Source organism: Pleurodeles waltl, chromosome 4_2 (assembly GCF_031143425.1).
Source record: "Pleurodeles waltl isolate 20211129_DDA chromosome 4_2, aPleWal1.hap1.20221129, whole genome shotgun sequence".
Taxonomy (NCBI): domain Eukaryota; kingdom Metazoa; phylum Chordata; class Amphibia; order Caudata; family Salamandridae; genus Pleurodeles; species Pleurodeles waltl.
The window spans coordinates 6,236,242-6,263,176 of record NC_090443.1 but is presented as its reverse complement, the minus strand read 5'-3'; the positions used below and the strand labels follow the sequence as shown (position 1 = coordinate 6,263,176).

General features: G+C 44.6%; 1 protein-coding gene across 4 annotated transcripts in view; it reads left to right on the top strand.

The window, feature by feature from the left end:
* Positions 1–26,935, top strand: part of CAMSAP3 (calmodulin regulated spectrin associated protein family member 3) — a 220,901-nt gene that overhangs the window by 156,521 nt on the left and 37,445 nt on the right. For 3 of the 4 annotated variants that reach the window (XM_069230366.1, XM_069230365.1, XM_069230367.1), the window contains 6 exons: positions 4,964–5,103; positions 9,777–9,870; positions 10,141–10,192; positions 18,817–18,878; positions 20,799–20,871; positions 21,709–23,824. In XM_069230366.1, the coding sequence (XP_069086467.1) occupies positions 4,964–5,103; positions 9,777–9,870; positions 10,141–10,192; positions 18,817–18,878; positions 20,799–20,871; positions 21,709–23,824 (2,537 nt within the window). The remainder of the gene's footprint in view (positions 1–4,963; positions 5,104–9,776; positions 9,871–10,140; positions 10,193–18,816; positions 18,879–20,798; positions 20,872–21,708; positions 23,825–26,935) is intronic. The other variant, XM_069230368.1, reaches the window with a different exon arrangement.

Genomic DNA, 26,935 nt, shown 5'->3' with positions numbered 1-26,935 from the left:
ACTGCAGTCTACACCAATCTACTCTATGCCTCTAACCCTATGTCACTGAAATATTCTGTGCACCACTGCTCTGACACTGCACTCTATGCCACTTCAGTCTGCCTCTCTACTCTGCACCATTGTACTGTATGTTAGTGCTCTGTACCCCACTATACTATGCATCACTGCACTTTTTGCCACTCCACTCTACAACACTCAAGACTAGGCCACTCCAATCTATACCCCACCACTCAGTTCAATGCCACTGTACTCTGCAACACTACTGTATGCCACTGCACTCTACTCTGACCTGCAACACTTCACTCTGCCACTTCACTAAACTCTGAAACAACCTACTCTTTGCCACTGCAATATCTGCCATTCTACTCCTCTGTGCCACTCTACTGTATGCAACTGCACTCTGCACCACTTTACGCCACTGCTCTCTACACCACGACTCTATGCCACCACACTACTGCACTCTATGCTGCACAACTTTACTCTGCACTACTCTACTGTATGCCTCTGCCCTCCTCACCACTCTACGCCACTGCACTCTATCTAATGCTTTCAACTCCACTTTACTCAAAACCAATGTAATCTACACCACTGCACTCTACGCAGTTACTCTGCACCACTGCATTCCATGTCCCTGCACTGTACTGTACAGCACTGCATACTATGCCACTCTACTCTGCAAGACTGCACTCTTTCCTGCACCACTGCACTCTATACCACTGTACACTGCCACTGATGTCTATGCCACTTTATTCTGCTCTGCACCTCTGTACTCTATGCCACTGTCTCTGCAAGACTCTATTCTGCACGAGTACTCTGCACCACTCCACTCTGTGCCATTGCACTCTACTCTGCACCACTGAACTCTACAGCAGTCTATGCCACTTCACTCTACGCCACTCTTCTGCATCACTGCACTATACACCACTCTACTTCACTCTACATAGAAACAATCTACTTTGCACCACTGCACTCTGCGCCCTGCTAGTCTACTCTGCACCACTGTACTTCACACCACTTCACTCAAGTCCACTCTACTCCATTCAACAAATTCTCCACTCTGACACTATACTCTACAATATTCCACCTTATGAAGCTCTACTCCATTAAACTCTACTCTGACTCGGTACTCTACGCCACTCCGCTCTACAACACTGTACTTCACTCTGTGCCACTCTACAACACTACTCCACTCTGCAACACACTATGCAACTCCCTCTGTGCCACTCCATACCACTTTACTCCACTGTATTCTACAACACACTGCTCTACTCTACACCACTTCACTTGCCGCAACACAACTTACACTCTATGCCAGTCAACTCTACATCACTACTCCATTCTGTGCCACTCACTCTCCTACACTACTCTACTCTAATTTACTCCCATCTACACTACTCCACTCTGCTTTATGCCATTGCACAAAACTCTATGCACTCCACTCTGCGTCCACTGGCTCTACTGAACTCTGCATACAGTACTCTACTCTCTCCAAAACACTCCACACCAATCCATGACACACCACTTCATGCCACTGAGCTCTACTCTACACCACTGTATGCCACTCTACGCCATTCAATAACACTCCACTCTAATACACTTTGAGGCACTCTACTCCACGCCACTATCCCTTACTCCACTAAATGTTAATCATGCTGAACAGCAGCCATTCTGGTGTAGGTGTAAAACAAGGCTAAACATATTGGCAAAGCAAATAGCTCTTGCATAGGAAAACCTATTGGCTTTGCCAATAGTTATTCTAATGATAAACTGTTTAGGATTTCTCCGCCTACAAATTCTACAATAACTCTTAAGCCAATTTTTTTTTTTAAATTTCAGTTCACGAACAATTAAAGGGAGCTCGAACACGAAACATTAGTCCTGAACTTTATAAAACACTGGAAATAAGTGAACCCTTTGCTGTACTTGTTTATGTAAACCGATTATGTTGGAGGGCCTGAAACCATTGTGTTACGTCTTTTATTATTCAAAAAATCTTTATAAACTCAACGGAATCAAATAGCCTTTTGTCAAGGGTTAAGTGGCGCTTTTGCGCTGTTTCGTGTCTTAGAGATGAAAACACATAGGCACCTCCAGCTCAGCAGCTAAGTGCAGCTTTTGAGCTACTGAGCATTTAAACAGGCTTGGCAGCTCAGCAGTCATCCTCCTGAATCCACAATAGGTCTTCAGACCCAGAAGAACTGACCGAAAAATCCACTTTTTTTGTTTGACACATATAAAGGTTGGCCTGTAGCCTGACAACTTATCCAGTTTCTAAAAGCCTTTCTGTGAAATTGCGGTAACTTTTCGTTGCTGTTGTTCAGCAGAGTTAATGAAAGCTGCTTTGCCTCTGAGCTCACGAGTAATCCAATTATAATGGTCTACAGAGAAAGTTGAGGCTAAAGGCTGCTCTTTGTCGAAGGTAAACACAGTTTACGCATGCAGTAATGAGGGTGTGTGATGTTCCCAGAAGCTAATAAAATAGGCAAACCTTTTGACATGCCCTATTTCTCCGTTAAAAAGATGGGTTATTGTCGAAATTGAAAAGGGTTGGGTGAATTTGATCAAAGTCATGTGTGAAAAATACTTTGAACCTCAAGGCAAGTCCATGGAGTGAGTGAGTGAGAGAGAGAAAGAGATAGAGAGAATGTGTGTATGTGTGTGTGTATATATATATATATATATATATATATATATGTGTGTGTGTCTATATATATATATGTATATGCATGTATATATATATGTATGTATATATGTATGTGTATGTATGTAATATATATATATATATATATATATATATATATATATATATGTGTGTGTGTGTGTGTAATAAGGGCATGGAAATGCGGTCAGAAACAAAACCTGTCGTTTGGTTCCGTAGTGGTGAATAACAAAAAAGATTCCTGCAACATAAAACAAATAGTTTATGCTACAAAAAACTATTTTGTGCTACAAACTAAGTCAAGTAGGTGAAACCTTTAGAAGGATGTCTACTGTAGGTGTTCTCGGAGGTCAGCGATACTGTGTAGTAAGAAAGAAGCTGAGGTATCATTGGGTTACTGCTAGTAATACATGAGCTAATACCCAGGAGTGCCCGTCCGAAAATCCCCATGGCTGTTTCAGCTTAGCAGGGCATTACTGAATTTCACCCCACACTCGCGTGGTGCATATAGTTTGAAAGGATATGATTTATCTATTTGCGTTTTTGGTGTGTTTTTTATTTTGGGGGTGGGGTCTGGCGTTAGCCATAACCTTTCTGATTTTAACAGACAATATATGTATGATAATATACTTGTATGAATTTTTGTCCAGCCCTCTTAATTCTTTGGTCTATTATTGTCATTTACATGTTTTCTTTTGCCCACTACAGCATAATCCATTGGCTAATTTAACTGGGAGTAATGGAATGCTGCTCTTGCACAAAGAGCACGTTCGCACACAAATGAGTTCCCTTCACTGTCAGGAGCAACTATGGCAGTGCTAGTATTTAATACCACAAAATATTTAGCAGATGCCTTTTAAAAAAAAAAAAAAAAACGGACGAGGGCACGGGCCTTCGTCCAAGAACAAAGTTTTGCAAAACCATGGCAAATCAGAACGAACATTGACAAAGCCAAAGGGTTGGCCACCATGTCTACTGATTTTGCCAATGCATTTTTTGACCCATTAATTTAGTCATTTTAATGTGAACTGCTCACCGACTCCTAATTTATTTGAAATGAAACGGCTGTTTTGTATGAACGTTTACAGAAATGTCACTGCAATTTACATTTGACATACACTGAAATGTTGTGCATTTTGTAAACCAGTAGTAGTGAGAGGAGGCAGTTCACGTATTTAATCATTGGAATTTGGCCCATTACTTTAGCAACTGTTTCTGAGAATCACAAGCTATAAACGTGGCTATATTGCTTTCAGTTTAAAAGCAGTTTCAAAATTCTTTATTCAAATTTCAGTAAAATTTACCAGTTTTTGATAATTTATAGGATCATGATTATTGGGATTGGAAAGTTGGTGAGTTACTTGAGAATGAACCGACTCTACATTGCATTTGTAACCGCTAAACTACTGACACTTAAAGAGCTTGTGAAAATTCCCAGGCAAATTTAGGCAGCGCACATTAACTCTAACGTAGCCTGGAGGTGGCACTTCGTAGCCTCAACTGTTCTAATGGTCCCTTATTTTGATACTGAAGAGGTAAATGATTACATTAGTGCACGTGAGGGTAGAGGGCATTGAGAGGACAAACACACAAAGGCTACTGCCATCTTTGTTCCCATCCCCCAACGTTGACAAATTAATGCACAGCATACAGTACACCAGAGTGGAGCCTCCTGGACTGGCATGCTGGAGAGGTCATCAGGTGATAATGTGCCAACTCACCTTGCCTCCTGCATGTTGCAGGACGTGGTGCCAGTCGCCACGTTCACTTCTGCAGCGATTCAGGGCCTGCTCTAAATCAGTTTAAAAAAAATAATGGAGGTGGTCCCTAGACAAGCTGCGTGAAAGGCTGGCCCAAATGAGCAATGCATAGGAAAGAGCTGCCTTTACTGTCCAGTAGTCGCTCTGTGACCATTTTCGAAGCTGTCCAGCAGCATCTCAGTAGCTTTGCTGTGGCCAATATCTGTATCTTTGTTTAGCAGCATCTCCCTAGCTTCCTTTAGCAGTATCTCTTCAGCCCCATTTTGCAGTATTTCTGTGGCTTTTTTCCAGACGTATCTCTGTAAAGCTGTCCAGCAGTATCTCTGCAGCTCTGTTGGCAGTAACTGTGTGCCTCGGTTTAGTAGCTGCTGTATGGCTTTGTTTAGCGGTATTGCTATATTCCTATACCTTTGTTCAGAAGTTTCTCTGGGCCTGTCCAGCAGTGGCTCTTTAGCTCTGTGCAGCAGTACATATGTTTGCTGTATTTCTACTTTGCATTGCTCTGCCATGCACGCTCTCTGCTTATGGCTGTGCTCTCCCGCAGATGTTTGCCTGAAGGAAACCATGTCGGTCGCAGACAGTCTCTACAACCTGCAGCTTATCCAGGAGTTCTGCAGTGACTACCTGAACGGGAGCTGTCCCCTTACCTTGGAAGACCTCCTCTATGTGCACCCAGTGCTCAAGGTAAGAAGGTCCTGTGGGTGTGAGGACCCTGACCTCACATTTAAATGCGCTCTGCCTTATACAGTGTGAGCAAGGCGATGGAGCACCTGATTAGTTGAAGCAGACATTGAGATGGTTGATGGCATTGGCCATGTAGTGAGTGAATTCACACAAAAGGGTGGGGATTATGGTACGGACTATCCTTTGAGGGAGATTGAGAAAGTACGTAGGGCTGGCCGTGCAGAGGGACTTTTTAATGGAGGGGTTCTTCTAGCACGGCTAATGTGGACCCCAGACTGAGGGATCATGTAGCACTGACGGCACCAGGGGAGCTCACATTGTGGAATGGTGTAGCACGAAAAGGGCACCGAGGGATAGTAGAACACTGAACGGGTGTATCCAAAGGACTGTTCTATAAGGGACACCATACACTGGGATCAGTTATCCCCCGCGGTGCACTGGGGGAACCAGCAGTAAGTGATTGTCCAGCTCAGGCCATCCACTGAAGCAGCTCAGACTGCTGGAGTCCTGTAGCAATGACTGGATACAGCTAAGTTCATTACTAAGTTAGGCTGGGTTCTTTCCACATCCACCTCCTTCCACTTGCTCACGCCCCCACCTCCCTCCCTCCCGTCACCCACCCCCGACCCCTGTGCATTCCTACAGAATTAATAAAGATTGTATACGCTTGGTTGCACACCCAGTTCTGCTTACCAGGACAGACATTAATTAGAGGATCTAAGCTTTTAGATTAGGCAGCAGCATTAGTAGTTATTATTGTATGATTAAAGTCCTAAAACTGGAGAAAGGGCAAGGGGCAGCAGCGAAGAGACCTTAATTAAACATAGAGGTTCCTGGGAGTCATTGTGCTCACAAACGTTTGCTTGTGAAGTATTTGTCCTATGTCAGTGAACTCTACCTCCACTCATTGACCAGTCAAGAATGGCCCTGCACAGGTGCTGCTGCGATCGTGTCTAGTCCAGCTTTTGAAGCCACGTTAGACACTTTATCAGGCTAAATGGGAGAAGGTGTCACCCAGATGGCCACAGATATCAGAGTTGTCCACAATCACCCTTTATCCATTCTTGAGAATCGAGAGCAGGGTGGAGGGAGATCATGCTTTCCCCATTGTGGTTGGCTTAACATTGCTCTGGTCAGCTCCCCAAATTCCAGCAAGGTGGCTCCTGCACACGTAGTTAAGGCATGGGTACTCACAAACATTTCTGATGGTCACTGAGTGGTGGTCCTGGGGCGAGGGGGGTTGTGCAACATGGTCATAAGGGAAGCAAAGCATGTACATCCAGTGACTGAATTACACCGTATGTGAGATCAGGAGATCTGGTATCCATCCCGGCTTTCCTACTTGGCCCAAATAGTGTGATCCTATGTCATTGTTTTTATTTCGCTTTGCCTCCTTTCTGTTTAATAGCAAATATAAGATGACCTCAAAATTCACTACTTCAGGATGTGCGCTTTACAAAGCCTTCTCTTTCGTTTATTTGAAAAACTAAAATGTTGTCCACGTATAATAGCATCACATGCCACCCAAAGGGTGCACATAACAACTGACTTGCCTCTTAGTTCACTATTGGCATGTTGTCGGGGTAGGTGGAAGCACAAATGTTTCTAAATGTCTGTTTGAAACTTATCACTTAAAAAATGCTTCTAAATTCACTGATGAATTTGTTGTACTGAGGGGAATTGATTCTGCATGATAATGAAATATGCATTTTGAATTAAGAAACTTTACCATATTTTTGCACTTTGTCGAAAGATGTTTTTTTAAAAATGAAGATGTTTGTAATTTTAAGTGGTACAAGACATCTTCATTTCTTTTTTTCCTTTACTTCAGTTCAGTATAAATACACGTTTCCAGTTTATTAAGCATCTTTCTTGATGTTAGCCGTGAGCCAAGCAAATAGCAGGCCCAGTGCTGCTGCTAAGCTGGGGGCCGCATGTTAAGGTCAAGAGGGCTGCAACTGCCCCCCAGGTCGTACTTTGAGTATGACTGAGTTGAGGTGTGAGCGGTGCTTAATTTGAGCCGGTGCTTTCCATTGCTCGGCACCAGCACTTAATTGCCTAGGTAAGAAAGCACCCCATTGTTGGTGAGGCATAAGGGCCAGTTTGATCCTTTTGGGTGTGCATTTCAGATGTGGGACCTGCCTTCTCATATCCGTTCACTCGTGGAGTTAAAATGGCACTCTAATCTGGCTCCAGGGCACACTGGTGACCTTGGCATAGCTGTAAGTATAACTCCTGAGCTGTCGATCTTGAGTAGCATCGGCTACTGATGGCTTGCCTTGTAGCACCCCTTATACTGCCCTTGTTAACCCTATTCGTGGGACATATGAAGGCAGCAGTGGCAGGAAGACAAAGCAAGGAGGGCTCTGAAAACCCTGCTCCATTTCAGTATGTTCCACTCCTTTTCCTTCCTCTATTCCTTCGGCATCAAGTAGGAAACTGTTGACTGGCTAAGGGTGGAGCAGTGGGTCAAGACTTTGCCCTCCGGATCACAGGTTGCATGATCTTGATGCACCTGGAGTGATGATAAATCACCATGGCACAGGACAATGGCGGCTCACCGACATTCTGGGGCAAAGAAGGATTAGTGTCTCCAGAGTCCAGTTGTGCACTCGTAGAGCCCTTGTGATAGTGATAGTGAAAGGGAAAGATAGGCTTTGTTTCAGAGGTTGAATAACACACTAGGATCTCCTTGGTGCTGCAGGTCAGCAAAACAAATCGAACTCGATTTACTGTGGCAGGAGCACTCCCTTAATGTTTGTGCCTTGCGCCCATGACTTCATCATAAGGGTGTACTGTCTACGCTTTTTTTTTTTTTTATAGTATATGTTCATGGCTTCTCTTTTGCCCCATCATAAAATAGTTAACCTGGTTAGATAAGAATTTCTCAGAGTTAAAATGGCAGAAGCTAGGCATTAGGGGAAACGTCGGTGGGTGTGGCTGGCCTGATATTGCTAAATCAGCATTTAAGAAGATGGGGGTTGTAGTGGAGGCTGGACTATGCCAACCCTGTCTATGCTAAATCCAAACAACTCCAACACAGATTCTAGACTATCCAGAATGAAGCGGCAAGACTCCTACTCCACCTCCCACGCGTACCCATATCACACCGCACCTCAAGAAACTTCACTGGCTTCCCATTCACAAGCGCAGCCAATTCAAACTTCTCATGCACACATACAAAGCCCTACACAACACCGGACCAGAATATCTGGACAACTGCATACACTTTGACCAACCAACCAGACACCTATGCTCTGCTGTCACTCGCACACACTCCCTGCATCTGTAAAAGTAAAACTGAAGGTCGCTCATTCTCCTACGTCGCTCCCAAGACATATAATAACCTCCTTCAACACATTAAATCCTCCTCACTTCTCAAGTTCTGCAAGAAGCTGAAGCCCTGACTCTTCCTAGAAGCACCTTGGGAACCACACACCTATAGACCCGCCCAAGCACCTGGATACCCTCTTGGGTGATTAGTGTGCTATACAAATCAACATAACAATCCCATCCCAGAGATTCTAAGAACGCTGCAGTGCAGTTTACGACCCCCTCATGAAGGTGGAGTTGTGCAGCATTACAGCTTCGCTCTCACATAGAAGCAGGGTGCTACAAGGTTTTACAGTAGGCATTTCCATGAATTATTGTCTAGTGACAAGTATCCTCATATCACCACCAAGCTCCCCTGCACCTCTGAGATGGTCATTAGGGTATTGCAGCTGCAGTTCTGTTTCTTAGTGGGAGAGCCGTCTCTACTGTCTACCTAGATAGTACCTGGGAGTTTAGGGCAGTCACAACCATTCCGCTCCCCTGCAGTTTGTTCAGGCTGTCAAAAAAGCAGGAATGAAAATTGACAGCATCAACAAATAAAGATTCTAAACCATACTCGTGCCTGGGTAGATGCAATGTCCACATGGTTTGATCCCACAGCTCTGGAATTGGGATGGGTGTACAGGGCTAAACCCCATCCAGCATCTGGCTAAATTCAGTCTCTGTGCCCATTCAGTACTTGCCATCTTTTCATGTGCATCCACTGAAGTGCAGATTTTATCTCGGTACCTATTTAGGGGAGGTGAGAGTCCAGAGTTGGAGACTCTTCCTTCTGTATCATATGGGAAATGGCATATCTCACTTCTTGAGGCATTTTTAGTCTCTTGTCAAAGGAGGGTTGGCTGCTCCTGCTCTGTTTCTTATGTAGAACGTTTATCAGAAGCCAAAAGCACTAGATATTTAAGATAACTGGAACATTGAGATTCTTAATGTGGACTGGCCTGAGGGTGGAGGTTGATTCGTGAAAGCAGCGGCTACAGGCATGCAAGGTGTAATCACCTGTAAGGTAATAGAAATAACAAGTTAGGCTGATGCTCTCTGTGGCTCTGTCAAGGCCCCACTGGCCTTTCTGAGGTGCCAGTCTGTCAGGGAGTCTCTTGCAGTGGACCCAGAGGCTCTTACAGGTATGCATTCAATGTTCTCGACTCGGATATGGGGTTCTTGCCTCTGATATGATGTTATCACCTTTGATCCTATGTAGAACAATAGGACTTTGTTGATGTTACAAGAAAGACTGATATTATTGAAATCGATACATTGCTTAGAACCATACCTCTATTTATAGTTTTTCAAAACGTATTGTGACTAACCTCTTTTAATTTCTTTCCCTGATGTTGCAGATCAATATTGGTGCATTCTTGGCCGAGCTATACCTGTGCTTTGAGGTGGTGAAACCAGAGTTCGTCCAGCCCAAGCAGATGGCAGACTCTGAAGGTATCCTGGAGTGGGGGCTTTCTTGTGACGGGAGGTCAAGCCCAGGTCTGACTGATCACTTGAGCTTCTGCTTCCAGCGGATAGTAAGGGGATTGAAATGGGACTTTGGTGGGAAGCTGTCTAGATGTGGTTTTTCAGGTTTTCCTTCCAGACCTGTGAAGAAGTATTGCTTGGAAGTATCACCATGTATCAGAAGCAATCTTTAGGCTGGGCACCCTAGTTGAGATTTGTAGACTTCTCACAGCTGACATACTTTTTTTTATTTTGCAGGTTCCCCGGGATTCATAGAATCCCCCTCGCCTATCAGCTGTACTAGCCAGAGGTGAGCATCCTCCAGATGGGCATACAGTTCCCTAACCCTGCCCCAGATTCAGTGGGTTTGCAGGTTACACTGGGAGAGAGGTTGTATGTGGTATTTGTTTCTATAATATAATGGAAAAGGTAATAAGTTCATTTGGATTGAGTGTTTAAGGAGGCGATAGGTAGAGGGTGGTATATATATATAGATAGATATATATATATATATATATATATATATATATATATATATATATTTTTTTTTTTTTTTTTCTTTTTTTTTTTGGTAGAATACAAATGACTTATCAATGTACTAACAAGATCTTGTTTTGGTTACCAATTGTTTTTGTCATCGGTTTTTAGCGATGTGGCAGTGTCTGTTTTTTTTCCCCATTTTAATTACTGATCCAAGCTGGATTGGTAACTAAAAAGAAAACAAAAGTCACAAAAGCTTTTTTTGTATTTAAAGTGGGCATAGGACAACAGAGCAACATTGAGGGTGCGGGGAACAGAGATTCGACACAGGGGAGTATGGGATGTGGGCCCTGAAGGAACATAAGGGAATTGGAAAGGGTGGATAGGACATGAAAGCAACTGGGGTGCAGGGTGGGAGCAAAAGCGACACAAAGGTCGGGGGAAAGCAACACAGAGGGAGTGGGTGCGGGTAAGCGGTGGGTAGAAGCAGGGGGGCCAAGGAGAAGCAGTGTCAGATCAACACGTAGTGCAAACGGTTATGTACACAAGCCAAACAGATCGAATGGAGCCCTTCCAACAAAAATAAAAATTAGTGGTTATAAAGCAAGCAGTGGAATCAGCGATGCTAGCCAGTCAAAGAGATTGTAAAGGGGTAATGCTTCATGGGAGGGACAAACACAAGATTGGCCAGGAAAGCCAACCAATGGTAAGCATGGATGGGCACCAAGCCCCTGTGTGTTTTTGGTGAGCTACGTTATGCCTTGCAACGGTCAACACATGTGCTGTCTAGTAGGATCGACCTAAAAGAGAGAATTGGCACAATCCGTTTTCTTTTGCCAGTGAGCTTGATTGCCTATATATCTTTGTGTGGTTGTTGCACTTCTTACTCGTTAGTAGAAATGCTGTCAATTTAGTCTTCTCTGCAAGGAATCCATATCCCTCCTGCTCTTGACAAGATCCTGTGAAGCCTCTTCAGAGTTACAAGATCACTCCAGTCTCCTAGTACTGCCTTCTCATGGAAACCTAGTGAGCATCTTATTCACTGGTTGTATTGTACAATGTCCCATGGGCAAACCTTTTCTGGCAGTGTACTCAGTAGCATCTCTTTCACTGGTGGTCTTTTCATGATGTTGTCTTGGGCATATCTTACTTTGAGGGTGTACTATTAAGTTGGCTTGTGGACTCCTTTTCCAGTGGTTCTGTTGTTGGTTCTTTTACATATACCTATTCTCGTGCCAGTGTTCTTTTGGGCATCACTTTCTCTAGCGATGTTACTGAGTTTCTCTGGCACTTCCATGCCAGTGTTATCTGGTACCTCCTCCCGGGTCAGTGTTCTTGTGGGCACGTCTTTCAACATGAATGTTCTAACTGCTTTCTCATGTGCACCCCTAGCACTGCTCTTGTTTCATGGTATTCATTTGGCATCTTTACCATTGGCCTTATTCCACTTGGTACCTTTTTCATTAGGTGTATTTTCATGGTGTTCTCTTTTACTTCGAAACACTCAAAAGGTGATGGGAGTAATGCTTGAAACAAGTCAAAACACTGGCAATCGCTCGGAGTAGCATTCCAACTCATTTTTTTTGCCACTATCCCACTTCAGGTTGGACCCAGCCATGTTCAAATCAGTCCTGGCCCTGCTCCAGTAGTAACAGTCCAGCCTGAACTGCCAGGTCAGGTGCTCCCTGAAGCAGAACACAAGCAAGCGAAGATCAGTTTCGCCCTGATGGGGGCTCGTCAGTTGGGTGTAGCTTAGTTCCAGTACCACAGTGAGCACTGGACCGGTGTCCAGGCATTGCCTTGCACTTAGGGCATTACAACAGTCTCAGAAAAGGTGATGGGAGTAATGTTGCAATAAGTCCTTGCTCACTTTGCCACTGGAACCAAGCTGCACCTATCTGAAAAGTTCCAATCAGGGTTAAACCCATCCTGAGTTGCTTGTTTTACGGTTCAGATAGGACCGTGCCTGGCAGTTCTGGCTGGGCTATTTGTTCCTATTGGAACAAGGCCAAGACTGATTCACATATGGTTTGGTCCAAACTGAAGTGGGATGGTGGGCAAAAGAACAGTGGGGTTGGAATGCTAACCTGTGCGACTACCAGTTAGTAGACTTATTGCAAGCATCCTCCCATCACCTTTTGTGTGTTTTCATTGACTTCTCCTGCACTGGGGGTATTGTCTGTTCCCATGGGTACCTCCTCTCGCCACTCTTCTCATGAGCAGTACTAGCCATGTCCCATGATACTCCTGTGGGCACCCCCTCTTGTGCCATCCTTTTTATGGACATTTGTTGCACTAACCGTGTTTTCCCTGTGTTCACATGGCACCTCCTACTCTCGTGGCAGTGTTCTCTTGGACGCGATGTCGAACTGTAGTGTTCACAGATTTTCCCCTGGGCACCTCTTGCCATGCCAAATGTTCTCAAGTGCCCTGACGCCGTTACCATGGTATCCCCGTGGGCTGTGGCTCCTTTCACTGGCGGTGTTTTCATGACATTCCCATGTGTACCTCCTCACGTGCCAGTCTTCTCCTGGGTACCACTTGCCCTGGCTTTGTTCCCATGCTCCGATGCACCTCTGGAATGCCCTTTAATTGCAGAACCTGTTCCTTGTCCCCGCACACAAAGGCCCCGTTCAGGAGCCGCAGCACAAACACGGCCTTTGTTTGCAAGGATCTTTTCTCCGAGGTTGGCAAAGGACTGAGCTCCAGCGAGCCCGCCCTCGGCGCAGGCGCCTCCCGCCAGTACCCACGGAGAAGCGGGTGCACAGGGGGTGGAACCTGCAGGTGTGGCGCAGGGATGCCGGGTTTCGAGAGTCTGTGGGTTGATGGGTATGGATCACGCAGGATTGCACGGGTGCAAGCTGTTCAGGGCTGCAGCTTCCGGGGCAGAAAGGGCTGCATGGGCGTGACCCTCCCGGAACTTCACCTCACGAAGGAGGGGGCTGCGTAAATAAGGACCACCAAGACTGAGGGTTAAGACTCACTGGGATTGGAGAGGTAGGGGTACCCCAGGGTTGCTGTAGGGACAGGGCCACAAATTGCTGCAGAGGCAAGGGACCACTGCCACCCGTTGCTGCAGGCAGGGCTATAAACGGAAACAGTTCACACAGGGAACCCATAAATAGGGGGGTCACGAGGAACATACCCTGACTGCCATTGTATACATTTAAATATTTTAAAAACCTTGAACCCAAATAAGTGCTCAAGAAGGGATCACGTGATTGTAAAACTGTTCTTACTTCGTCACAGACCCCATTTTGAAATATCTTACGGAGTTAAGGCACCAGCTGCAGAGGGTTTTGCAAACCCAGCAAGTGACACGTATAACAATAGGATAACTCTGGGGGGTTACTGCACTTCTTGGGACTATCTGTGTGTAGTTTTGACTCATATTATAACATAGAGGGTTTATGAGTAATCGATGAATGTGGGTGTGACACCTCTACACACTTCGGTTTATGTCCAGTTTTTCTAAGCTGTTTATCTTTCAGCTTGTTTGTGTTGATTATCCTCTGGCTTGGATACCTCTTCAGTAGTAGAAACTGCTACCCCCCCTGGACTCCATCGAAAGTTGTGCCTACTGCAAAGCTAAGCGACCCACATACATGCAGGGCCACTGCTATTATGTTGCAGAGGACCGCCAAATTACGCGGCAGGGTTGACAAAATTATACGGCAAGAGAACGCAAACTGTGCTGCTTAATGTGGCATATTTTGTCAAAGTATTACTACTTTATTTTGATATTTTTACTCATGGTAACACAGTCGCGGCTAAGATTCAACTTATTAGTACTAGTTTAACAACTAAATACAGCAGTAGGCAACTGCAAGATGACGAGTCAATTTAAGCGAACGGCCTTCAACTGCGCGGGAACACATGTTGCAACATTTTAAGTAACTTGATCCATATGCACTAGAAGCATACATTTTTTTGTTAAAATCTGCAGATTAGCCATCAGATGATGGATTATGTTTCAATGCGACAAATCCATAATTATGTGGAATATGTTGTGGCTGCAAAGTCGCATAATTCCAGTGACCCTGCACAAAGGTTACAGATTGGTATTTTCTACAGATAGTGTAGTTTGGAAATGTTGGAGAAAAAAAGGGCTCCAGTTATAGCTTAGTTCCTTTGTTTCCGCAATGTCATTGCTGCAGGGGTAGGGGCCGCCCAGTGCTGCAGGGGTAGGGGCCGCCCAGTGCTGCAGGGGTAGGGGCCGCCCAGTGCTGCAGGGGTAGGGGCCGCCCAGTGCTGCAGGGGTAGGGGCCGCCCAGTGCTGCAGGAGTAGGGGCCACCCAGTGCTCCAGGAGTAGGCGCCATCCATTTCTGTAGGGGCCACCCATTGTTGCAGGGGTAATGCAGGACCAGCCCTGGACACTGGCGCCTCTCTTCTTGTAGTGAAGGTGGAAGGGGCTTCAGAATGTGGTGGTGGGTAATAGTCGTGTACACGATCCATAAGAAGTTAAATGGAGCTACTTAGCTGTTAACAATATCTTGGCCAACACCGCCATCTAAAAGTGAAAGGTCACATCAGATTTGCCTTTCACTACACAGCTTGGTCCCTTTCAAAACAACGGGCTTTGTATTTGTAACTAAAAATATTTTATGATTTTTTTTAATAACAGAATGCCATACATTTACATGAAACACAATATTAACAGGGAACACATAAAAATAGTGGAAATTGTGGCACGTGGTGTATCGTTACCGCCACCGACTCCTGTTTTGGATTTGAAGAGGGGTTCTGGCCTTTTAGATTAGCTTTTATATTAAAAAGCTCACTAAGCGTAATGCAGGGGAAAAAATATATGAAAGACATTTCTGCTCTGCCGGAGAAGCTTTCCAAAAGGAAGCTGCTGATAGAAAAGGGACTCGTTAAAAGATCTTGGGTAGGTTGAAAATGGTTATGGTTCTAGTAGAAAACCCTGTTCCCAGATGCTTCCAAGCTTATATTTAAAATGATGCTGATCAATCATCTAAAGAATGCTGCTACTACTCCAGCTAATATTCACATAGCCATACTACAGGGGATATCCCACTGTTTGGCACTGGAAACTTCTGAGTGCTTACACCCACATTTCGTGAACACCCCTGATTTGGAGTCAACAAAACTATAGTTGCGGTTTGAGTTGCTTGCACCAGATCTGAGGGCTATTTATATTTACCTCACGTTAAAGGGTCTTGTATTTGCAGAGAGGTTCTGAGGCTACACCTCAGCTAGTTTTGTACCTTGTTAATTGTATGAGTGTAATGTTTTCAGAAAACTGCATTTGTAGTACTGTTAAGGGACATGCTTATGTTGTAAAGATTTGTAAACTTTAACATTCAAATTCTTGAAACACTGAATTCTGCACACCTGCATATTTTTCTTTTTTTATTGGCGGGGGTCAACAAATATCAAACGTACCAATCAATTTTGGCCATCCAGAGGGATGATCTGAGGTACATGATTACCTTTCACCTTGGATGTATGCCAACAGGGAATAGAGCAAGAAGATTATGAGCCAATGGCCACCTCTGTGTCCCTATAGGAGGAGGAGTAAATATATAGGCTCTCGTAAGATGATCAGACGTGGCCGTAGGGATGGAACAAAAGATGCATGGGTGTCTTTGGCTAGGTCTCCTGCCTACAGGAAATGTAACGAGTCATGCATATGCACCCATGACAATCCTGTTGGTCCCATATCAGGCGAATAAGATACATGGGATTCCAATGAGGACTCTTGATTCTTATTCTGTCCACTATTGAGACACAAGAGGTGGCCACGATTGTCCCATGAGAATGGATTAAGATACATAGGCGCACACAAGTGCTTCTCAAGCCCATAGTCGTTATGAACCAGATACACGGGCACCTCTTGTGTGCATAGAATTGAATAGGATACTCTGACATCTCTTAACGTCCATAAGGGGTGAAAGAGATGTGTACAGCCCGATGGTTACCTCTTGTGTCCCCATAGCGAAACGATCAAGAAATTCATAGGGAGCCATGACCATCTTGGTATACCCTGAAAAATATTGGCACTTCAGATGTCCATAGAAACCCCTGTGTACCTCCTGTGTCCACAGAGTGTGAAATGCATATTAACACAGAAGGCACCTCTAGATTCCATACCGTATGGGACACACGTTTTTGCAAAGCCAATAGGTCGCTCCTGTGGGACAATGGCTTTGGCAATTGTTTTCAGCCATGCTGCACAGCAAGTCTGATGCAGTTTTTATTTTTATTTTTTATTTTTAAGTTGCCAATCAGAGTTAGATGAGTAAATAAAAAAAATAAAGAAGCTTTCCCTTTTTGTGTGTGTGGTGGTTATTTGGTTTTTTTTTGTGCTTGAAAAGCAAGCAGTGGGAGTACACAAGAAATGTGTCCATGCTCCTAGGGAGGGACAAACACAAGAAAATGAAGATAAGCTCACACAAGCTAACAAATAGGCAAGCAAATGAGAGCAACAAAGAGACAGCAATGGGCAAGCTCTAATCTCATTGTAAGCTCATACGTTTTGCAACAGACCGTGTATGCGGTGTCTAGTAGGCGAGACCTAAAACGCACCTTTAGGAATGAATAAAAGAAACATAGCAGATGTATACATGACTAAGTAGGGCCGGTTGCTCACTAGACTTGAAATATTTGGATGTTTTTGCTCACTGATCTTGAGAAAGTTTGTGCAGCTCCTTTTCTTAGGGGGGTTGGATGACTCCACAAGCAATTTTTATTAACCACTGGCATGTCATGAGGAAATCAAGATGGGGCAGGTGTCCCAGCTCTGCTAGTCCTTGTCCCCACCACCACAGCTGCTAAATGTGCAAGGAGGCAGCACAAAAAACACTGCACCTTGCCAGACACGTCCATTTGTCCAACTAACCCTTCATTGCAAAGCAGCATTTATGTAACATCTTTAAATCAGACCATGAATTTATGCATATAGATACATACACAGATACAAAGTAAGATTTAAATACTGGATGGATGGATGGATAGATAGATGGATAGCTTTATAGGTTACCACACCAGTTTTGTCTTTTCTGTGGGCTACCTGCCTTCAATTTCACTTCTAGAGATGTCTCTAGAAGTGGGGAAATGAGGAGGTGATGGAGTCTAAAGTTTTAAAACTACTAATAGAGAAAGGCAATAATCAGAAACCTGAAGAATCACCCCTATTTTATTCCCTCCTAGGGCCTGGGGATTGGTGATATATTTGCATCCCTTTAGCTGGAAGCAATGAATGATGCACAAGCAATTACACACACACTTTGCTTGAGTGTACTTGCTGGTGCGTGGGCCGTAGCCGCAGGGTAAAAGTTACACGGTGCGCTCAAACCTTCCTCACCTCAGTTGTCTCTTTCAGCAGGCCTGTGCCAGTTGTGTACTATTCACAATTGTTTCTTTTGATGAACTTGTGTCAGGTAATCTGAGTCCACAGCAGTCCTTGAGTACCGTACTTAAATAACTGCTGCACATTATTAGCAGGACTGCACCCACTCCATCAGGCCTTATGTGATCATTTCCCCCGAGGAGGTTTTGCCGGTTGATCAGGGCCATGAGGTACACAACACCTCCATGCAAGCTTTCTTGAATGAGAGATCTGTAGTTTCTGATCTGTGGTTCCTGCAGAACAAGAATCCCTGTCAGCTGAGGACCATAATGTCATACTGCGGTCTTGCCACAGCATAGTGGGTGCTGGTTCTTTAGATGAATTCATGATAGACTTGAGTCTCTCCCTAACCTCTTATAATGTTATAAGGTCACTCAATGACTGGTGCATGTCCATACTATTTCCAGTTACCCACTGCCTGATTCCAGTCTTCTCTGCCAGACATTTACAGGGCTGTGGCCGATCCCCGCCAGATTAGTGTGTCCTGTCGAGTTTCAGTTCATTCTTTGGTTGAAAATAGTTTCCTCTTCGTTATAGTTCTTTCCAAGGTGTGAACAGGATTATCAGATCCTTGCATTATATCTTTAGGACACACATGCATCAAGGCTGAAAGGAGCAAAAAGCATGAGAAACCAAATATCAATCAGTCGCGGCAATTAACAACTGTTCCCCTTAGAAATGAGTTACCTACAAAAAGGCCATAAATCAGGAACTGCATAACTTACTTTATCATGAAGACTGCTGCTTGCTAATGCCGACCTCCCGCAGCCGTTTTTTTTTTTTAATTGTAATCTTGATTACGCATGAACCAGAATGTCACCTTTTCATTGTCAGGATGCTTTTTGAACACTATATTATAGCGTTCTACCTGATGTTAGACCTTCTGCGCACTTTTATAAATCCTTTCGATACAAATGAAGACTTGTATGGCGTCATTATCTCTCGGTTGAGATCCGCTTCTCATGGAGGCCATTGGGCAGGCATCTGGAAGGGGATTTATGTGCCGCACTGGTCCTAGCTTGTGCAGAACATCTAATGCTGCCATTCACAATCTTCTTATTTATATCTTTCTTCCCAACAGTGCACCCCCTGTGTTTACATTTCGACACCCGCTCCTGTCTGGGGGACAGCTGCAGTCACCAGGTGAGTCTGGTGATGTCATTATACAAGCCACTGTTCTAAACAGTAGTAGCTCGGTAAGAGATCTGAGTATAAGTAGATGGACTATTGAGAGTTGACTTGCTCATTGTTAGACCTCCTTCTCCCCACAGCTCAGTCACTCATTGTAATAAACGTGTTGTACACATTCTTTTTTTCATTTTAAAGAGTAGGATTTCTTTCTTCGCATGTTCAGAGATGCCTTAGTTGTATCCTTTGGCTTTGAAAAATACAGCACACAATCTAGAATTCCATCACATCCCATTTTCTATCACCAGTAATGGATAGCGTAGTCTAAAGCCGAAGCCTTCAATTTTTGGGTCACTCTCCCTCAGGGGGTAGGTCCAAGGAAGGAAACCAGCAGAGTGTCTTTCAGATGGAGAGTGCTAAATGTCCAGACTACTGGTGCCTGTGAGCAGCCCCCCATAAGAGAGAGGACGGGGTGCGATCCGCAAAGGGGCAAAGTTGGCTTTGTAGCACAAAAGATGTCCCTGGGGAGGTGATTTTTTTTTTTTTTTTTTTTTTTTTTTTTTTTTTCTTCAAAGGTAGTGTCCGCTTTAGGTCTATGGAGAGGGCCCAGGGTAGGGGGCCTTCAAGATGCAAGCGCCCCCCCCTGCACCTCTTTCTCCCCCCCACACCCCCCACCTCCTCTACAAAAAGGGCTAGAGGCAGCTTTGGGCCTTGGTGAGATGTCATTGCTCTTTTCTTTCTTTAACAAAGAGCAGTGTAATTTACCATTAGGGCATCAGTTAAGATTTGTGTGAAGTATATTGGGTTGCTTACCAGCTTGTCTTGTGTTGGCACCTCATAACCCATTAGCCCAGTCCTTAACTCTTTATAAATAGTGTCTGGGGTGGACCGTGAAAGTCCTTGTTAGTTAGCTCCCCTTGATATACCATTCCTGGGAGGTTCTGAAATTTTGATAAAAGGGGTAATACTGGGATTTTGAGTTTTTGAGCATTTCTGTCTCAACATGCCAATTTCCACTTGTTTCCTGGATACCGCTGAACAGCAGTTTTTGCACTGAACTGAATTCTAATGGGGTTGGTTACTTTGATTCCCATACCAATCAAAACTAACAAGCCATTGTAATGTGGGCCTGAGTGAGGTAAAATGGTGGGGCACCATTAGCAATTTGGAACCTGTTGGGCAAATTCATTGGTTAATGTGTAGGCTCCATTGCAGTGCTCGAGGCCACTGACAAGAATAGCAGGGGTAACTCCTCCATAAGGGCAGAGGAGCGTCACCCACCCCCTCCCCCCCCCCACCCAAACCAGCAGCACCCGCTGCAAATCCTTTCACAAGGAAAGAATAATAAACTGTGTTTATTATCCTTTCCCTGTGGAAGAGGTGGGGCATTAGGGGTGATGAGCAGAGGGGAGTGCCGTTTCGGGCCAGCCAAACATACATGTGCACATGGCTCTCTCCTGCCCAGCAACACATTTGCTGGGCTGTAGAGAGCCTGTACAGGTTCCCAGTCTGCCTGGGAGCACCCTGTCTGGGCACTCCCAGCCAAACCTGACGCTGCTCAAAGCAGTGTCAGGATTGGCTGCAGGGCAGACTGGGAGACTGTGCCTGCGTGTAGCAGAAGAGCGGCGCTTGAGCGGAGGTAAGTTGTGTTTTTAAAAAAAAAAAAAATTTAAATAAATTTTATTAATCCCCCCCCCCCCCCTCCCCACCCGCGCACTGCACTGCCCCCAGGAAGGGCAGCGACTGGAGAATAGGTGACTTATAGAACCGTATCAAACTTGTAATTTTTCTGTGTGTTTGTCTCCATATCGCTGTATGAGACCAGTGATACATGGACCTTGTGTGACGTTTTTGCAGTGCGACAGTCTGTAAGTTTGTGTGTGCTCACAATCTTTTTCTTTGCCCGGCTCTAACCCTTTGCCCTGTTTGTTTCAGGGTCGCTGCACCACTCTACTTCAATGCCCCAAGTTGAGGGCTTTGGAAAGACTTGGAGTAAGAAGCAACTTAGGTGAGGAGAACGAATGCTGTGCTCTGGTTTTGAGAATATGGGAGAGTTTATTTAAAAAAAAAAAAAAAGTTGTGCAGAAGCCACCCCAGAGTTTTGCCCTCAGAACGAAATTCCCACTGTTATTTTAAGCGAATAGGATAGTTCAGTGATCTGAAGGTGAAGGGTTTGCTTTCAGGCAAGCCAACTCAGCCTTCCATCTTTCTGAGGTCAGTGAACTGAGTACTTCTAAATTGAGTACTGTTATTTACAGTGCCTCGAAAGTGTGGTATGAAGCACAACACAAAAGTTACTGTTATTATAAAGCAACCAGACTGACTGCAGTGTGTTGTGCAAGCAGTGCTCTCAAGGTGACGCCAGTTTGTGCTCTTGGTGTTTGCAATCTTCATAAGCACTGTACAAAGCTGATTTGTGCTGTGTCCTTTCATTGATCAAGAAGTTACTAATAAAGGAAGCAGAACATAAGCATTGCAAAATGAAACTAATGGCAGTAACTCCTGTAGTCATAAAAAACCTTTTCAGTGACAATCTGAGGTGGCAGTTCAGATCAGCACCTCGGTATTCGATAACCATAAGAAGAGACCTGCAGTCCTCTCTCATCCTTCAGAGTAGAGCCACTTGTAGAGCACAGCAGACCCCACGTCTTACAAGATTTTTAAAATCGGCCCAGGTATTGTCTCTAACTTTAGAGAGAATATTTACAGTGTTTCACACCCGTTGTACACTGGGCATCTACAACTTGTAGAATCCAGTTCAGACTTAAAATGAACATCTGATTCTCATTTAGAAAATTACACATCCGTATGTTTTGCTCACCTTTGGCCTTTATCTCTTTCACAGCCACCCCCTGTCACAAGCGGTCTCCTTCAGCATTCCCTTTGGACTTGACAGTGATGTGGACATTGTAATGGGGAATCCAGTTTCTATGATGAGGTCGGTCAGCTCAGACAGCTTGGCTCCACATGCATACACTGCTCCTAAACGCACAAGTAGAAGCACATTTACACCACCAGAGGATGTTCCCGTGTACATGGCCAGAGATGATTCCCGGCCTAATGCTAATGGCCATGTGACAAATCCTCGGGCTATCCGGAAGATGCAGTTGTCCAATAAGATGGGGGGTAAAGATGTGGAAGCCACAGGAGCACTTCTGGAGAATGGCCCAGTGGATGGTCTAAATCACTCTGAGCTGCCCACCATTGAGGAGGCCCTGCAGATAATCCACAGCTCAGAACGACTAGAACCACGGCTTCATCCAGAGGGAGCTGCTGACGGCTTCTACCTCCATACACCTGAAAAGAATGAAGGGAATGTCCAGCCCCGATCACCACGGCACTCTCATATTGAAGGGCACGCACATGGAGAGGCCCAAGAGTTGCCCAATGCTGGTGTCTACAGACTTCATAATGGACCAACTAATGGACAATCCGTGCCAGAAGCTCATCGAATGTCACGAGATGATGATTCTGTCCTGAGGGATAACAGCCTAGACTCTGACATGGAGGATAGCCCACGGCCACCCCTAGAGAAAGATCCAGGTGGGAAAGATGACTGCACCTCCTGTCAAAGTTCCTTGAGCTCTCAGCCTGACAGCTCGACCTCCTCTAGTTCTGGGGTGAAAATGACCAACTTCGCTGAACGGAAGAAAAAGTTGGCCACTGATGTGAAGCCCAGTGGAAACAGCGGCTCTCCCAAAGCCACCTCTGAGCCAATTGCGATCCCAGCAACTACCACCTGGGCTCAGAAAGCAGAAGAGAGCCCAAGTAAGAGCCCAGCTCTGAACTCTGAGATGAATCAGCTTGGTGCTCGACTAGAGGAGAAGAGACGAGCCATTGAGGCGCAGAAGAAGCGAATCGAGGCCATTTTCACCAAACACCGACAGCGATTGGGTAAAAGTGCCTTCTTGCAGCTCAAAAAGAAAGACGGGCTTGATGGGGAGGTAGATCCAGAAGATGTGGATGTTGACGAGGATGAAAAGAAAGCAACTTTGGAACAAAGACTGTCTAGGATAGAGGATGAGGAGATCATGCCAAGCCCCTGCCCACAGGACAGGCTGGTGAAGGAACATAAGCCTGAAGAAAACAACAACATAGAGACTCCAAGTAAAGGTCGCAGTGACAAGCAGGTCACCTTCTCACCAGAAATCACAAAGGGTGGGTTGGATGATAACTTGGGTGACTACAACCGAGCAGTCGCCAAACTCAATACGGCATTGAACTCTCTCCAGATGGACATGCAGCGGCTCTCTGATCAGCAGCAGAAGCTGATGCATCAGGAGAAGACCAAAGCTTGGGTCATTCCTGCCTCCTCTCCCAAGACCCCAGTACATCGCCCTAGCCGGGAGTTTGTGCCTCCTAGATCAGTTGAGCTGTCTTCTTCCTCCCCGTCACCTTCCCCATCCAGAAGAACTACTGCTCCACATCCAAAATCTCCAGCACCAGTCGCCAAGAAACCACCACCTCCTACGCTCCCCAAGAGTCCAAAGCACAACAGGCCAGTGGAACTGAAGATCCCACCCCTTACACGAGTTTTGACCCCACCAAACAATGTTGACAACATGCCCCGCTTGCGCAAGTTCTCACCTAGTAAAGTCCCTGTCCAGACCAGGTCGTCTCTGCTCTTTTCTGATGATGAGTACGCTGACTTGGCTAGCATTGCTGATGGGGCAGAGTCTGACTTTGGTGACACCTACTCTAACGGGGAATATTGCATGGACCGTGTTGGCTACCGGCGTCCTGTTGCATCTGTGTTGCCCCAGAGCTCCAGCACCTCTGGGGATGGCATGAGCAGTGAGGTGTCATCACCTGGCACAAAGAGGAACAACTTGATTGAGATCCCGCTCTCTGCTCTGCGGCTTTCTGAGGACTCTGGGGGAGAAGGAGATGATTCCCTGGAGGAGTCTATAGCAGATGAATCTGGACCAGGACAGAGAAGTGGCGTTGGATTCTTCTTCAAGGTAAGAGCACTTATTGTGTGTGTTTTTGTTGTTTTTTTTATACCACTCTTGCCTTTGTTCGGGTCCTGTATTATCACAAAGGAGCCTGTTGAAGGGCAAATGATCAGATAAGAGGTAAATAACTTATGCTGTCGGGATGGTAGTGTTGGTGTGTCATGTGGGTGTGATGTCAGTTCTGCTAACTGTGCCATTTAGGTAAATCCGACCTCCCGATTTCTCATTAATTATCCTAGCTTTGTCTTCCAACACTTGTTGTTCAGTACTTCTTTGGGTCTTACTCCACTTTGGGTGAGGAGTGCAGTACCCAGCTTGCTTCAAATGGAGCTCTTTATTTGGAGATCTCCTCCAAGTCCCCTGATTTTTTTTTGATTTTTTTGTGATTTTTAATTTATTTATATCGGTTACCATTTGATTCATATGTAAAATTGATTGTGGTAAAGGTATTGGTAGTACTTTTAACTATCTTGTTCCTTTACCAAAATAAGATTTAATAAAATAAAGGTGAGACTTGGCAGGGACTAGTCACCTGATAGTTATACAGTCAGGTACAGTACAGTAAGGGTGGCTGCAAGCTCAAGCCCAAAGCCTGGCTCAGCTCAAGGCCCTGTTGGAACCTCGAGTCCATAACGGACCTCGCTTTCATGTGGCTTCTGGCTGCCTCCCTCCCTCCACCCAGTATCTGGCATTGAGGTCAGAGCTAAAGAGTGTGGAAGTAGGGGTCCAGACTCGAGTCTCTGCATCGGCTCAACATCCTGTTATTCTGGGCAAATCACTTTATCTCCCTATGCCTGTAAACAATGCAAGTGGCTTGTAATGTAACTGGTGCATATGTAAAACACACTTTGCCTTCAGGTCAAGTTTGTGCTGTATTCAAAAACTGCAGAAAAATGAACTAAGAGTTATAAACAACATAAGGAAAGACAAATAGATATTTAGGTCCCTCTGATTTTTACAAAGTGAAACCAGAAAATCTGGATAAATCCCGGCTTCCCCCCTTAAATTGTGGGATCTTAGGCAAATATATTTTATTTGACCGAACTTTTTTTTCCCTTCATTTTCGTTTATGAATGCATTTTCAAAAAGGTGAGTTCAGACTACCAGTTGCACAGAACTATCACTTTTAATAAGTGCTTCTCGGTGCAGTGCTATAATGTGTCTTATTATTGTCAAAGCGTCCACATGTTAAATGTTCTTTTGAATTCTGAAGAGACTTTAGGATACTTGATGTTTGTTGTATGATTTACATAGCAAATATTTTCAGGGCTTGGTTCGTGCAAGGGCTCCAAGGTCTGAGACAGATCCGTGGCTTGGCTGTCCCTGTTAATTTGTTAGTTAGCCCACTTTTAGTCTACATTCAATTGTGGTCAACATGTTTCTTGCCGTCCAGCCCCTACCAGTTCGGAGCCCATTGGGTGTTGCACAACCCAGTGATGAAGCTTGCAACCTTGGTGGGTGAGGGCCAATGCATCCTAAAAAGAATACTCTTTGGATCTGCAATAGTCATTGGCCAGAGTGGTAATCTACCCCCTTGTGGCACAACAATCACTAAATCAGACCATTTTTTGTGGATGAATATTCCATGATGTACACTAGAAAGTATAACTGATAATATGAAAATAAACCACATTGACAAGATAGTAATCACAAGTTGAAACAAGCCATTGCGTCACTGTGTATTAACGCAATGACCATGTTTAGAGAAAATCCCTTAGGAGCAGTGGGAGTGCAACAAATGCTCTTTAGGAGTAAGTGTATAACTTCTGCCCAATCAAATTCTGTATGAATGGTGAACATCATGTGGTGGAACCAAAGCCCCTCTCTGGGATGTGCTTCTTGAAGCTCTTGGTCTATTGCATACACATGGTCTGGCTACAGCTGTGCTGCCAAAGCAGATCTTAAAAGCACATTATTCAGAAGCATTTCCAAAAACAGTCTCCTTAATTTTGAGCTTTTCTAGAGACTAGTCTTCGGCACACGTCAAAAGGGCTTCTTCAATGAATTCTTCCCTCAGATGATGTAGATAATTTTCATTTATTTTTGATTATTTCATGGGGTATCTTTCCTTTAGGCTTTGCTCTTTATCCAGATGCTTTTCTGCAATATTTTAGCCATTTTCACCACAAAAAGTTTGGCCCCAGTTTCTGTTTCGCTCTCGAACTAGGTGTGTGCTACAGAAATACTAATACACAGGTACCTATATTTTGACATGGAGTGCTCAAGTTTCCTCCATGCTTAATTGTCACGAGTCTCTTCGTTCAATTATTTGCATTTCTGTATGGGTTTCCTTTTATTGTTTAACTGTCTTGTTTACCTGAGTATAACAGTAGCAGTATACAATCTAGCATGCTTAAAAGTTTGGATGCATTGTATTTCTTCCTCTGTGATTTGCAGTTTTCAGTTCATTTTGTAAGGGGCACTCAGCGAAATGACCTTCCCGGTTATCTTATGTTTTTGTTTCGCAGAGATCTTTTTTTTTTTTTTTCTCCAGCACTGCCCCATGAAGACTTCACCTCTATATCTACTAGGTCTAATATTAGTCATTGATCCCTATACTATGCGCTGTTGATTGGACTGCACGTTTCCTGATCTGCCTACCCTCTTTTCCACCACTTACCTGAGATTTTGAGGTAACACTACAACATCTCTTGAATCCCTAAAGCCTGGTCGAGGTTCCATGTATTTTTTGAAGCAGTTTCACATGGCAAAGATGCTTTATTCTGCTATTGAGAGCTAGACGTCCATTTCCTTTTGTAGCCCGTTCCCTCAGCCAGGAAATTCTCTAGTATCAGTCGTCTGTAAGTCAATCATGGAATCCTACGTATTGAAGCAAGAAGGGCAATTGGCTCTCCATTCGTTTGTGCTTTCAAGATCAGCGGAGGATATGTCAGTGACCTGGAGTCTCAACAACGAGTATGCATTAACTGGTAGAGCACTTTTTACCAAAAGCTAAGAGACATGACAATCATTTAGACCCTTTCATAACAGGGAGGGCCTATGATGTCTAGTACAGAAATCTGCACAATGGCTTTATTGTTAGAAAATTGTGCCAAATTGACAATGTTCTAACTGAAATTGAGAGACTGATAAAGAAATGGAATTGTTGAAACATAA